This window comes from Canis lupus, chromosome 4 (assembly GCF_048164855.1).
Source record: "Canis lupus baileyi chromosome 4, mCanLup2.hap1, whole genome shotgun sequence".
Lineage (NCBI taxonomy): Eukaryota > Metazoa > Chordata > Mammalia > Carnivora > Canidae > Canis > Canis lupus.
In genome coordinates this window covers 20,627,900-20,643,741 of record NC_132841.1, presented here as the reverse complement: position 1 = coordinate 20,643,741, position 15,842 = coordinate 20,627,900, and the positions used below count along the sequence as shown (strand labels likewise).

The following is a 15,842-nucleotide window of genomic DNA, read 5'->3' as shown; positions in this document are numbered from 1 at the left end:
CACTACCGTTCCCAAAACTGGATCTCTTAGAATTATGACTAGCTTCCCAAGACGTTAAAATAGGAAAACAAAACAAAAAAAGGTCCAAAGTTTAAAGCTAAGGAGAGAGGGGCGCCTGGCTGCCTTTGCTGGTAGACCATGCAATTCCTGACCTCAAGGTCATGAGTTTAAGACCTATGGGCATACAACAACAACAACAACAACAACAAAAAAAAAAAAAAAAAAAAAGACCTATGGGCATACAGCTTACTTTAAAAGTTTAGGAAATAGCTAATTAAGTACATATTTTTACTGCAGTATTTCTCAGAATTTTTAATACGCCAACTAAGCATTCTAAATCTTAAAAGATTGCCATAAAGCAGTATTTACACATGAACACTCCCTTTTCCAAAACACCTGCTTCTATCTAAAAATAACCTGAAAAAATGCGGCTCTATAATTACTAGTTAACAACCTTATAGAAAGAATATTTTGTTTTACAAGAACAGAACACAGAATGTAATGAACTAATCAAAGCACCTAGTCTAGAATATCCCAGAAAATCTTTACAAGTGTGAGGTCTGGGACGACTGGGTAGCTCAGGGCGTGATCCTGGAGTCCTGGGACGGAGTCCCACATTGGGTTCCCTGCAGAGAGTCTGCTTCTCCCTCTGCCTAGGTCTCTGCCTCTCTCTCGGTCTCTCATGAATAAATAAAATCTTAAAAAAAAAAAAGAAGTGTGAGGTTCATCATCAGTTGTTTAAAAGTTCAAACTAAAAAAATGAAATAAAATAAAAAGTTCAAACTAATTTTGCTTAAAGACAAAACAAACCAACAAACAGTTCAGTTCTTGTAAATTACAAATTACTGGGACGCCTGGGTTGCTCAGTGGTTGATCATCTGCCTTTGACACAGAGCATAATCCCAGAGTCCCAGGATCAAGTCCGAAGTTGGGCTCCTTGCATGGAGCCTGCTTCTCTCTCTGCCTCTGTCGTGAATAAATAAAATCTTTAAAAAAAAAATTACAGGGGGATCCCTGGGTGGTTCAGCGGTTTGGCGCCTGCCTTCGGCCCAGGGCGTGATCCTGGAGTCCCGGGATCAAGTCCCACGTCAGGCTCCCTGCATGGGCCTGCTTCTCCCTCTGCCTGTGTCTCTGCCTCTCTCTCTCTCTCTCTCTCTCTGTCTCTCATGAATAAATAAATAAAATCTTTAAAAAAAATTACAAATTACTCCCTGCAAAAATACTGATTTTTTTCCTAAGTACTAATTTTTAAAAGTTAAAAAAGGAGAGAGGGAGAAAAGGAAAAGTCTAAGGTGGGCAAAAAATTTCTATATCTCCTAAGTCCTTACCACATTAATCTTTTCTTGCTTTTACAGTAAGTCAGATACCACAGATGGGCAGAAAGAAGAAACCAGGACTAACTAAATGAATTTAAACAGAAAAAGTGGAGAATCTCTTAATACCAGCATAAGTTCAAAATGATGTTAACTGCAATGAGAGTAAAGAAAAAGGTACTGAAATCTAGGACACAGGGTCTAATCAGTGGATCCTGTTATCCTTTTAAAATGGTATGCAAAATTGCAGATGAGATAGTCTAAAGCTTTTATTAGTTTTTAAGAGAATTATGAACCCAAAAAAGTTAAGAACCACTATTCCAGGAAAACAGAAGCAAAATATTCATCAAACACAAGATCGTAGAAAAAATTATTAGTGTTTTAAATTAAGATTGGCAGATTATACATTTGACAGAAGTAGCATCCATGAATCAAATATCATACCCACAACCTTCATCCACCTGAGCTCTGACCTCAGATCTGCTGTTTCATTCTGTTAGTACCAATCTTCAGAATCCTGGAAGTTGCCACAGCAGAAGAACTCAGAGCCAATATCCCAGAAAGTCTATCTTTTTTCTTATTACATTTTTAGATGTTCTGAATCCTGGCATCACACAGCAGCCTCACATTAAGTAGATAGGATGCCAGACACATTTCTCTACTATTTAGTCAGTGTTATGAATTAGAAACTATAAAAAAAATTACAGGTGACCCCAGAACAATGTGGAAGTTAAAGGTGCTTGACCTCCCTACACAGTTGAAAGTTTAAATATAACTTTTAAATCCCCCTAAATTAAAAAAAAATTTTAAAAAGAAAAATTTAAAAATAAATAAATAAATAAATAAATAAATAAATAAATAAATAAATCCCCCTAAATTGGGATGCCTGGGTGGCTCAGCAGTTGAGCGTTTGTCTTCCATTCTGGGCGTGATTCTGTGGTCCCAGGATCAAGTCCTGAATCGGGCTCCCTGCATGGACCCTGCTTCTCCTTCTGTGTCTCTGCCTCTCTCTCTCTCTCTCATGAATATATAAAACCTTTTATAAATAAATAAATCCCCCCAAATTAACTACCAATAGTCTAATGCCTTAGATAAAATATTCCTAATTAAAGAATGTACCGGGATCCCTGGGTGGCGCAGCGGTTTAGCGCCTGCCTTTGGCCCAGGGCGCGATCCTGGAGACCCGGGATCGAATCCCACGTCAGGCTCCCGGTGCATGGAGCCTGCTTCTTCCTCTGCCTGTGTTTCTGCCTCTCTCTCTCTCTCTGTGACTATCATTAAAAAAAAAAAAAAAGAATGTACCAATTAGTTGATTTGTAGATGACATTGTTTTTCTAGGACAATATAGTACTATATCTATGTAAACCATTCACATACAGGCAAGCATATACAAGCTTTAAGACCATACTGATGTCTTGATGACTAAAAAGAATACAGGGCAAGGGCACTGAGGTGGCTCACTCAGCTAAGCATCCAAATCTTGACTTCAGCTTGGGTCAAAGGATTGAGCCCCACTACTCAGTGCTGACTCTACTCAAGATTTTCTTTCCCTCTGCCTTCTCCTGTCCTCCCTGTGCTCTCACTCACTCTCTGAAATAAATAAAATCTTAAAAAAAAAAAAAAAAAAAAAAAAAAAAAAACCACCACAGGGGTACCTAACAGGCTTTTAGTCTGTAGAGCATGCAACTCTTGATCTCAGGGTCATGAATTCAAGCCCATTAAGTGTAGGATTTACTTTAAAAAAAAAAAAAAAATTCCATTCACATGTATTAGCAGTTAATGACTGAATTTAGTCATAAGAGTTTTTCATTTATATGTTTTCTATCATTTCTCCCCAAATTTTGCACTGTAATTATTATTGTTCAAAGATTTTTGAAAGAAAACTGAAAATAGTATAAAGTGAAACACTGAGTAAAAAGAGAACTACAGTAGCAAAGAAAAAACATAAAGCTCATTAAAAAAAATAGATTTTATTTATTTGAGGGATGCCTGGGTGGCTTAGTGTTTGAGCACCTGCCTTGGGCCCAGGGCATGATCCTGGAGTCCTGGGATCAAGTCCCACGTCGGGTGCCCTGCATGGAGCCTGCTTCTTCCTCTATGTCTCTGCCTCTCTCATGAATAAATAAAGAAAATCTTTTAAAACAAAATATGTTATTTATTTGAGAAAGAGCAAGCATACGCAAGCGAGGGAAGGGGCAGAAAAACAAGGAGAAACCGACTTCCCACTGAGTAGGGAGCCCAATGGGGCTAGATCCCAGGACTCTGAGATCATGACTGGAGCCAAAGGCAGACGCTTAGCGATCGGAGTCATTTAGGCACCCTGTTTTGTTTTGTTTTTTAAATTAAAGTTAATTCGGGGGTGGAGGGGCTGACTGGCTCAGAGAATTATGCTACTCTTGATCTTGCCAACATTACTTCAAGCCCCACATTGGGTCTGCAGAGGTTACTGAAAGAAATAAACTTTTTTTTTTTTTAAGATTTTATTTATTTATTCATGAGAGACACACATAGAGATAGAGAGGCAGAGACAGAGGCAGAAAGAGAAGCAGGCTCCCTGCGAGGACTCCAATGTGGGACTTGATCCCAGGACCCTGGGTTCATGCCCTGGGCTGAAGGCAGATGCTTTAACCACTGAGCCACTCAGGCATCCCAGAAATAAATAAACAAACCCCTCAGGATTGACATAACTTACCAGATTTTAGAACATTTACTTTAATGGCATATATAGGCCATTGAAAATTTAGATCCTGTATCATATTTAAGACTTTTTAAGAGAAAAACTTTATAAGAAATATTACCTAAACATGTGGCTTGCTCAGTATTCAATTGCAAGTTTTCATTCTTGGACTTTGAAAATAAACAGCAATATTTATGTGAATCAGACTAAGTGGCTTTCCATTTTTACAACTCCACTATACCTTGCCCTTGGATTTAGAAGGGAAAATAAAATATCTCTAGGACACTTGCATAGCTCAGTCAGTTAAGTGCCCAACTCTTGGTTTCGGCTCACGTCATGATCTCAGTGTTGAAAGACAGAGCCGGCATCGGGCTCTGCCCTCAATACGGACTCTGCTTGTCCTTCTCTTTCTCTGCGCTTGGGCATGCACCCACACTTTCTCTTTCATAATTAAAATCTTTACAAACAGGGGATCCCTGGGTGGCACAGCGGTTTGGCGCCTGCCTTTGGCCCAGGGCGCGATCCTGGAGACCCGGGATCGAATCCCACGTCAGGCTCCCGGTGCATGGAGCCTGCTTCTCCCTCTGCCTGTGTCTCTGCCTCTCTCTCTCTCTCTCTCTCTCTCTCTCTCTGTGACTATCATAAATAAATAAAATTAAAAAAAAAAAAAATCTTTACAAACAAACAAACAAAAAACCACTAACAGCCAACTGTTGACTGGAAGCCTTACTGGAAATATGAATAGTTAATATATTTTGTATGTTATATGCATTATATAGTCTTTTTTTTTTTTTTTTTAAGATTTTTACTTATTCATGTGAGACACAGGGAGAGAGGGAGAGGAAGAGACACAGGCAGAGGGAGAAGCAGGCTCCATGCAGGAAGCCCAACGTGGGACTCGATCCCGGATCTCCAGAATCACGCCCTGGGCCGAAGGTGGCACTAAACCACTGAGCCACCCAGGCTGCCCCCACCCCCTTTTTTAAAGTATGCTCCATGCCCGGTATGGGGCACAACAGAGGACTTGAACTCATGACCCTGAGATCATAACTGAGCTGAGATCAAGAGTCCATGCTTAACCAACTGAGCCACTGAGGAGTCCTATATCCTGTTATTTACAATAAAGTAAGCTAGAGAAGAGAAAATCATAAGGAAAATACATTTACAGGACAGTACTTATCACCCCCCCCCCCAAAAAATCTCAATAAAAGTGGACTCACACAGTTCAAACCCATGTGTTCAAGGGTCAATGCGTGTTGATAAAGGGTTCAACTGCTAGGTGAAATTCACAAGAAAGAAATTTACATTCTACTAGTTGTGTCAAACCACTAGCTAGTTAATTCAAATTTTGTGAAATCACTGTGCATGTGGTTGTGGCTTCTATATATCTGCAATATAGCTCTTGTAAAAATCATTCATATTTGAGACTTTTACTCTCAAAGTTTATTTCATTATTAATATCCTTTTTTTGTGTGGTTATCTGAGAAACTATACTTGAATTTTTCTAAGTAGCATTCTCCACTCTTGTGAATTATAATCAATATTCTTTCTGCAAGATAATTCTATAATTTACAAAGTACAAAGGTATCAATCCCTGACTAAATCTTTCCACCCAAGTGGCCAAACATTTGTCAGCTAGAGATGTTTTTCCAACTATGCAAAGTACAAGAGTCTCATTTATCTAATTCAATGATTGCTGAAGGTCTTCTGACCCTTCTGAAACAGATTTATCACTGTGTATCAATACTTCCACAGACAAGCCTATGAAATGAGCCCTAAATGACCACAGGCTACCAGTAAACAAGTAAACTCAAGGGCTACCATTTTTTAAACCTTTAAGGACGTAAATTATATCATTTTCTAAAATGTAAAAAAACTGGGATGCTGGGGGTGGCTCAGCGGTTGAGTGTCTGCCATAGGCTCAGAGCATGATCCTGGGTCTGGGGATCAAGGCTGGCATCGGGCTTCCTGGGAGGAGCCTGCTTCTCCCTCTGCCTGTCTCTGCCTCTGTGTATCTCATGAATGAATGAATGAATGAATGAATGAATGATCTTTAAAAAGAAAAAGTAAAATCACCTTCATATGACCGAAACACACCCGTGCTATGATACAGTAATAGTTTTTACTGAATACCAAGAAACCCACCATTAAAACACAAAAGAGAGGGCAGCCCCGGTGGCTCAGCGGTTTAGTGCCGCCTTCAGCCCAGGGCCTGATCCTGGAGACCCAGGATCATGTCCCATGTCAGGCTCCCTGCATGGAGCCTGCTTCTCCCTCTACCTGTGTCTCTGCCTCTTTCTCTTTCTGTGTCTCTCATGAATAAATAATAAACAAAATCTAAAAAAAAAAAAAAACACAAAAGAGAAACCTCTCCCTTTTCTGTTGTCCCTTGAGCTTATCAAACTCACTGTTAAACTTATTTTTTTTTTCACTGTTAAATGTAAAACTCATTACCTTTAAACCTTGGTGCTCTATCTTTATAAGAGAAGTCATCCTGAAATAAAATTCAAATCCTCAAACTGATGACAGAAACTTCATTTTTTCACCTTCTGCAAAAGTAGTTAAAGCATTGATCAAATAATACTTTCTCATTTGAAATTTCTACTACCAACACATACTCCAAAAGTAATCTCAGGGACGTATGGGTGGCTCAGCAGTTGACCGTCTGCCTTGGGCTCAGGGCATGATCCCGGGATCCAGGACTGAGTCTCACATTGGGCCACTGGGCTCCTTGCGGGGAGCCTGCTTCTCCCTTGGCCTGTGTCTCTGCCTCTCTCACTCTGTGTCTCTCATGAATAAATAAATAAAATCTTAAAAAAAAAAAAAAAAAAAAGGCAATCTCACACTGTTTGGAGAGGAAAACAAGATGTGAGGGATTTTCTTCATAATTTGTGATTTTACCTAAGTACTTACAAACCCATGTGGGTTTTTTTTTTTTTAAAGATTTTATTTATTTATTCACGAGAGATACACAGAGAGAGGCAGAGATACAGGCAGAGGGAGAAGCAGGCTCCCCGCAAGGAGCCTGATGCAGGACTTGATCCCAGGACACAGGATCACGCCCTGAGTCAAAGACAGACGCTCAACTGCTGAGCCACCCAGGTATCCCTAAATCCATGTTTTAAATCAAATGAGTGTCCTCTAAATGTCATCGTCTCAATATCCTTTGAAGATCAGATTTCGGGATCCCTGGGTGGCGCAGTGGTTTGGCGCCTGCCTTTGGCCCAGGGCGCGATCCTGGAGACCCGGGATCAAATCCCATGTCGGGCTCCTGGTGCATGGGGCCTGCTTCTCCCTCTGCCTATGTCTCTGCCTCTCTCTCTGTGTGTGACTATCATAAATAAATAAAAATTTTAAAAATAAAAATAAATAAATAAATAAAGATCAGATTTTACACAACTACAAAACCTTTGATGCTCCCATGCACAGATAACTTTCTTACAATCAGATAACTCATTGGTCAATGTACTGCTCATTTGCAAGGTTCTATTGTAAGCCCATAAAAAAAAAAAAAAGAAATTAAGGCTCAGTATATTTTAAATATAACATATTCCAAGTATTGTATCCTTCTATAATTGTCTTGTTTGACATACTAGCCACCAGACATATGTGGCCATTTCAATTTAAAGGAGTGAAAATTAAATAAAACTAGAAATTCCTCAGTCACAATAACCACATTTCAAGTGCTCAATAGCCCCATGTTGCTAGCGGGTAGCAAATTAGACAATGAAGACATAAAATACATCCATCATTGCAGCAAATACTTCTCAGTGGACAGTACTATTCTGTAACAAAGAGGCAAAGCCTTAACTAATTATTAATTATCTGTGTTATATGGAGTTCTTACAACCTCTATAAAGATGAACATCCTTACAGAAGGGGATCCCTGGGTGGCTTAGCAGTTTACCTCCTGCCTTAGGCCCAGGTTCTCCCTCTGCCTCTCTCTGTCCCTGTCTCTCTCATGAATAAATAAATAAAATCTTTGCCAAAAAAAAGACACAAAAAACAAAACACATCCTTACATAAGATAGCTCTTCCACTCTCTTAAAGTCCCATGGATGTGATAACTAATGGACCTGGCTATAGTCTCTTCTAGCTATTATTCAAATAATTGATCAACTCTCCCTTTCAGGCAAATGAAGACACTATTTGTAATGTTCTAGGATTTCTTCTATCCTAATTGCCTCTATTATTCATCCAATTTTCGGCCCCATTTCTTTCAGAGTCTTGTACCACCCAAAGTTAATATTCAAACTTTCTTTTAAAAAAAAAAAAAAAAAGATTTTATTTATTTATTCATGAGAGACACAGAGAGAGAGAGAGAGAGGCAGAGACACAGGCAGAGGGAGAAGCAGGCTCCATGCAGGGAGCCCAATGTGGGACTCGATCCCAGGCCTCCAGGACCATGCCCTGGGCCAAAGGCAGGCGCCAAACCCCTGAGCCACCCAGGTATCCCAATATTCAAACTTTCAATGTCACTTCCAATACACTTTCGGCTATAACAGATCAAAATTATTTCCCAGATCATAAAACACATAGTGCAAGAAAAGCCACAATTATATAAACATGAGTTGCATGCTCAAGTTAGGATAGAGAGATGTGAACTCATTGCCTTGCAGTAGGATTTTTTAAGATTTTATTTATTTATTTGAGAGAGAGAAAAGAGCACAAGCAGGGGAAGTGGCAGAGGGAGAAACAGGCTCCCTGCTGAGCAGGGAGTCCAATGCGGGGCTCAATCCCAGGACCTTGATAGAGATCATGACCTGAGCCAAAGGCAGATACTTAGAGGACTGACCCACCCAGGAACAGGGACGCCTGTAGTTTGATGTTAATACAGCCCTCACTGGATCAGAGCAAAAATAAGGAATACTAAGAGAATGAGGGGAAAAAAGTATGTATTAACAATGAGCCTTAAGGGCCACCTGGGCCAAAATAGAGGTAGGAAAAATGAAGTCATATTTAAAACAACTGGATTGGTATTAGCTTCAGTCGCCTGTTGGAAAGCACATCATCACTATAGTCTTAACTCCTAAACTAGTTCATGTTAATCTTTATGGCCAGAATGCAGTCGTTTTACAAATGGTCAAAAGAAATAGATGAGAAAATAGGTCAGAATATGCTAAATCATTTTTCATACTTCAGTATTATGATTATATACAGATATAAATGCAAAAATTTTTTAATCAAATCTAAATTTGACTAAATTATATCTCGTCAATATAATTAATCTTAAGGTAAAAGATTCAGTCAGTCAGGCATCTGGCTGGCTCAGGAGTGGCGCATTGAACTATTGATCTTGGGGTTATGAGTTTGAGTTTTAATTAGTATTTAAAAAATAAAAATAAATTTTAAAAAAAGTCATGGTCTGCCTGGGTGGGTCAGTCACTTTAAGTGCCGACGCATGGGGATCCCTGGGTGGCGCAGCAGTTTGGCGCCTGCCTTTGGCCCAGGGCGCGATCCTGGAGACCTGGGATCGAATCCCACATCAGGCTCCTGGTGCATGGAGCCTGCTTCTCCCTCTGCCTATGTCTCTGCCTCTCTCTCTCTCTCTCTCTCTCTGTGACTATCATAAATAAATAAAAAATTTAAAAAAAAAAAAAGTGCCGACGCATGATTTCAGCTTAGATCATGATCTCAGGGTCATGGGATCGGGCTATAGGTTGGACTCTGTGCTCAGCAGAGTCTACTTGTCCCTCTCCCTCTGCTCCTCCACCACTCTCACGTACACATTTTTTTTTTTAATTTTTTTATTTATTTATTCATGATAGTCACAGAGAGAGAGAGAGGCAGAGACACAGGCAGAGGGAGAAGCAGGCTCCATGCACCGGGGGCCCGATGTGGGACTCGATCCCGGGTCTCCAGGATCGCGCCCTGGGCCAAAGGCAGGCGCCAAACCGCTGCGCCACCCAGGGATCCCACGTACACATTTTTAATAAATAAAATCTCTTTTTAAATTTTTAAAAAAGATTTTATTTATGTATTTGAGGAGAGTGAGCGAGAAAGTACAAGCAGGGGAAGAGGCAGAAGCAGACTCCCCGGAACAGGGAGCCTGACGTAAGGCCTGCTCCCAGCACCATGACCTGAACCAAAGGCTGACTCGTAATCCACTGAGCTGCCCCATAAATGAGGCATATGAGGTGCCCCATAAATAAAATCTTAAAAAACAAAATCTAAAGATTCACTGGCTATCTCATTCTTAATGTCTCTTTACTTGTTAAATTGTTAAATTTTCAGACCTAAAAGTTCTAAAACAAAATATAACTGTCACTCAATATATACCATAAGACTTCAGCTAGAAGAGAGAAAAAAGGGAGAAATATTAAGAACAATTATTTTAAGGTAGGAGAAATGAGATACAGGGCTAGAAAGGCAGAACAACCTGAATACCATCCCAAGGAGTTTGAAATGAATTCTTAAAATCCTCAAAGATATGTTAGCAGATGACTCAGAATAATGGAAGATAAAGAACCACAATTCCGATGTCCTAACATTAACTCTTTTGTAACCATCTGTAAAACCTAAAATTTGTTTAGGTCACCTTTCTGGACCTCAAATTCCTTATCTGTTACAGAAAGTTGTTGAGACAAAAACTAGGTCAGGTACCATCCAGCTTTGAAAAAGTTTGCGATTTAGTCAGGGTGCCTAGGTGGACTCAGTCAGTTTAAGTGTCTGCTATGAGCTCAGGTCACAATTCCAGGGTACTGGGATCAAGCCACACATTGGGCTCCCAACTCAGCAGGGAGTCTGCTTCTCCCTCTGCCCCTCCCCTGCTCATGCTCTCTCATCTTAAAAAAAAAAAAGAACAAAATAAAAGAGTAATACCATCCACCAAGCGAGAGATGGGAAAAAGAGCTTCCTGACTTAAGGATCCACGGTAAGCACTATGGATTAGGTTTGGGAAAGGCAAGGAAGACCCTGAAAGTTAGGTGAGAGATTTTGGAACGTGAGTTTTAAGCAAGAGAAAGCTGCTACTGACAGTTATTCAAATAAGAAGTGCCCAGGGCGTAAATGCAAAATGGAGCATACCTGAGGCATTTTCAAAGGGGAAAAAAGTCAAGATTTGATATATGACTGAATATGGGGGTTAAAGGAAAAGAAAATCAAAGATGACAGATGAGGACACCTCTAAGAATTCAAAATTAACCCGAAACAATTCAAATATCAATCTTAAATTTTACAACAGATTTCAGCAATATATTGCTAGCATGCATGCTTTTACTAAAGTTTTTAATATTATCTAATTTTTAGGGTTATTTAAGTACTCTCTACACACCTAACGTGGGGCTCAAAATCATGACTGAGATCAAAAGTCGCATGCTCTTCTAAGTGAGCCAGCCAAGTGCCCCCTTTATATGTTTTGTTTTATTTTTTATTTTTCCCCCTTTTTATATATATATATATATATATATATATATTTATATTTTTTTTATGATAGTCACACAGAGAGAGAGAGAGAGGCAGAGACAGGCAGAGGGAGAAGCAGGCTCCATGCACCGGGAGCCCGACGTGGGATTCGATCCCGGGTCTCCAGGATCGTGCCCTGGGCCAAAAGCAGGCGCTAAACCGCTGCGCCACCCAGGGATCCCCCCTTTATATATTTTAAATAAGTCAGCTGTGTGAATGCAGTTAAATTTTCTATCACTGTTAGTTGAGAATTTTCAAGGTTAGTACAAATGCAAAATATCTTTGCTAGAAAATAGAACAGCAAACACTTTAACTGAATAAAACCATGTTAAGTTATATACAAAAGTAGTAATTTTCATACTGCTCTCAAGACAAAATGAATCAGAAATATAGGCACAGAAATCAAAATATTTAATTCAAGCTGAATTATTCAGTTAACCTTTTACTGTTCCACGATCATTTGATTGATGACTGGCCTCTGATACTGTCAGGCATATTTTCAAAGGGTGCATTTTTTTTTTTTTAACAGAGTAAAAAACTGGCACCTACACTATTATCCCAATTAAGTCCTTATATGTCCTTTGTTGAAATTTATCGAATTGAACTTGAAGCTGCCAGGAGAAAACCTGAGACAATAAAATTAGGTTAGAATGTTCTCCATTTAGGGTTGCGTGGCTGGCTCTACCAGTGGAGCATGTGACTCCTGATCTCAGAGTTGTGAGTTCAAGCCCCATGTTGGGTGTGGAAATTATTTAAAGTTAAAAAAAAAAAAAAAGGGATCCCTGGGTGGCGCAGCGGTTTGGCGCCTGCCTTTGGCTCAGGGCGTGATCCTGGAGACCCAGGATCGAATCCCACGTCGGGCTCCCGGTGCATGGAGCCTGCTCCTCCCTCTGCCTATGTCTCTGCGCCTCTCTCTCTCTCTCTCTCTAACGATCATAAATAAATAAAAATTAAAAAAAAAAAAAAAAAAACTAGGGGTGGTGGAAGGGGAGGAGGGCGGGGGGTGGGGATGAATGGGTGACGGGCACTGAGGGGGGCACTTGACGGGATGAGCACTGGGTGTTATTCTGTATGTTGGTAAATTGAACACCAATAAAAAATTAATTTATTAAAAAAAATAAATAAAAAAATAACAAAGTTTAAAAAAAGTTCTCCAATTAAAGGAGATGTAAATAAAACACATTTTAAATGCCTCAGGATTGAAAATTTAGCTTTTACAAAAATTTGTGTGGCTCTGAAAATCAGCTCTATTAAGAAGAGAGGATTAATCGCAAAAAAGGGTTTTAAGATGAAGGTAAGAAAACAGTAAGCTTTCAGGAAGCAGCCTAAAATATAGCACCTGGAAATGAAACATTTTACTAAAAACAGTATCACTAGAGTTCCATTTAGAACCTACTCCAGGATTGTTACAGAAAAGCTAAAGGCAGACAGATGCTAACAAAACACCTGGACTACTTAAAGTGATGATACGTCAATAAAATTTGATTTTGAAAAACTCTGATTAACAAGGTCTAAGAAAACCCACAAATAATTTCCTATAGCACAAATAGAAGCTCTGTTTACACAAACCCCATTATTTATATTTGGACTCTGGAAAATATGGCAAGGGAGACCTATATTTACTATTGACTTTGGGTTTAATAATTTTACAAACATCTGGTGTCTTCACTATTTTTAAATTTTTTTTAAGATTTTATTTATTTATTCATGAGAGAGACAGAGAGAGAGAGAGGGGCAGTGACACAGGCAGAGGAGGAGCAGGCTCCATGCAGGGAGCCCGATGTGGGACTGGATCCTGGGACTCCAGGATCACGCCCTGGGCCGAAGGCAGTCGCCAAACCACCGAGCCACCCAGGGATCCCCTCAGTATTTAAAAAAAAAAAGAAAAAAGTGTAATATGAATTTAATTATAATACAAATGTTAATAACTACAGATAACAGGCTTCTGCCATTAAGAGCTATTTTACTGAATAACACAAATATAAATTTAAAACAAATTTTAAAAAATAATAATAAAAAATAAAACAAATTATTATGCAGAAAAAGCCAGGTAAACCATGTTTAGTTTACCAAAATACAAGTACATAGCACTTGGGACGCCTAGGGTGGCTCAGTGGTTGAGCATCTGCCTTTGGCTCAGGGTGTGATTCTGGGGTCCTGGAATCGAGACTCTTCCATCAGGCTCCTTGCAGGGAGCCTGCTTCTCACTCTGCCAATGTCTCTCTGCCTCTAGGTCTCTTATGAATAGATAAAATCTTTGGGGGAAAAAAAAAGTATATAGCACTTGTTTCTGGACACAGAGTAACTGCTAATAATTCACATTTCATCAAAACTAAATCAATACCAGAGTCCCCATTACTTAACATAAAATAGTACCTAGATCTGAATTAAATACAATCCATTATAATTATTTCATAATATCTTCAGTTGCTTACAGAATCAATCATTTAACTCCCCAAATGAAGAGTAACTAAGATAAAAACTCAGAAGCATCCATTTCTTTAAGGAGAAAGGTCACCTACTTAAGTTAATCATGTCCATCAATTTTAGAACACCCAAGCCAGAAGATCATTGCGTCTCTATACCCCTGAATTACTAAAATTGACATTTTAAGTAAAAGGCAGTAAAGAACCAGTATTAGAGATGTCATAAATAAAAAAATATACTCAAATTAACAGAATAAACTAATTTTACTGGGTACTTAAACTGAAGTTCATTCTGTAGAATCTTTGGGAAAATTATGTAAGATTCAAACTGTAAGTCAAGAAATGGGAAAAAAAATTTTCCCCTTAATTAAAAAAAAAAATCTCCTCCGGAACACCTGGGTGGCTCTGCGGTTGATGAGCGTCTGTCTCAGCTCAAGGGTGTGATCCCGGGGTCCCAGATCAAGTCCCACATATTGCTCCCTGTGGAGAGCCCGCTTCTCTTTCTGCCTACGTCTGTCTCTCTCTCTGAATAAATAAATCTTTAAAAAGTCAATAAATAAATATCTTCTTAAGAAGCAAAGGGAACACTTTCAATGGCACATTTTTGTTGACCTTTTGAAAATGTCAACATTCCTTTGCTCCTTTTACATCTATTCATCTTTTTCCTTTGCTTGATAAATTCTTTAGAATTGGGCTTTTCACTTTAAATTCAAACAACTGAAAGCTAGTCATATATAATTTTTCATAAAACTTAAACTTTTAATATATTACTTTTTAAATGTAACTTGTGACTACTGACACACTAACGTGCCAAATGAGATAACCTCTAATCAATGAGTGGCTGCTAACCTAATTAAATCAAATAAAAGTTAATCAACTTAATGTTTGAAAAACTATACAAAACTATCAAAACTGTGTGAAACAGACGTTTTGCTGGTTGATCCCAGAATTTTTAAAAGCTTCACAAATAGAAGATACATCATTTGCTAACATTCTACAATATCACACAGAGCCTGATTCATATAGTTGTAACATGTCCTCCCCCCATCCCCCAAGTTTACAGTACATGTGTTCAGGAGCCTGACCTGGCTGAGATACCGCAGTGGCTGTAAACTGAGTAGCCCATGGCGGATTCTTCTGTCCTCCAAACTGAGCCATGATGAAAGGGGGGTAAAAATCTTCACTTGTTTGTCTTCTATAGCAGCGACCTATTAAGAAAAAGAATCCACATTTTAAAGCTCAAACTGATGAATATCGTGAAAAGTACTGTTAAAGAAGTGATTGTCAAGGACATCTCCGTAGATCGTTGTTGCATAAATAACAAGGTATATATACGAACGTCCTGATATGCAGCAAAAAACATTCTACATCAAGTGGCTCGCCAAAAGCACCCAATTTCAACATATGAAACGAGGAGTCGACTTACAGGAAGGGCACTTCTTTCCGAAGACTACAAACTGTCATATTTAAACGGAAGACCATGTGCTGTTATCTACCCAATTCTTAATAAGTACACAGCTCCAGGTTCAAAGAAAACAGAGCCTGCGTCTATCTTTCGGCGATGTTGGGGGCTGAAAGTGGCGAAACCAGTAACGGAAACTGGGGATGAAAACACTGAATAAAGGTATTTAAGGCCACCATTTAAATAACGTACATCTCCTTACTTTCTTGGGCTGGGGAGGGCCGAGGGGCTCCTTTTCTCTCCCCTCCCTCGAGGGAAAAGACAGTTGAAATAACGGATGCCCCCTGAAGAACCATCGCTAAGACCCCTCCCCCCCTAAAAAAAACAAGTCAGAAAAGGCGAAGATCTCAGCCCGCGCACCCCCTCCTTCCCCCGGCGACTCGCAGGGGCCGGAGCTCAGCCATCCATCTTCCTCCAGCCCCAGCTCCTCCCGGGACGCAGACCAGAGAAGGCGGAATCTCCGTCTCACGAGACTGGGCGAAGCGCCAAGAGAGGACTACTGAAAGCCCTGGTCCCCTCGGCCCGCCCGGCCGGGCCGAGAGCCTCTGTCCCCCCAGCCC

The 15,842-nt window shown here is 39.7% G+C and overlaps 1 protein-coding gene and 1 long non-coding RNA gene across 10 annotated transcripts in view; one reads left to right on the top strand and one right to left on the bottom strand.

Moving 5' to 3' along the window:
* The window catches only part of LOC140631935 (uncharacterized), a 105,300-nt gene that overhangs the window by 57,530 nt on the left and 31,928 nt on the right, over positions 1-15,842 (top strand). The gene's annotated exons all lie outside the window — the stretch shown is intronic.
* The window catches only part of CCAR1 (cell division cycle and apoptosis regulator 1), a 61,606-nt gene that overhangs the window by 44,655 nt on the left and 1,109 nt on the right, over positions 1-15,842 (bottom strand). For 7 of the 8 annotated variants that reach the window (XM_072823365.1, XM_072823368.1, XM_072823370.1 and 4 more), the window contains exon 2: positions 14,906-15,028. In XM_072823365.1, coding sequence (XP_072679466.1) covers positions 14,906-14,978 — 73 coding nt within the window. In that variant the 5' untranslated portion in view covers positions 14,979-15,028. Of the gene's footprint in view, positions 1-14,905; positions 15,029-15,642; positions 15,777-15,842 lie in introns of those variants that run through there. The other variant, XM_072823366.1, reaches the window with a different exon arrangement.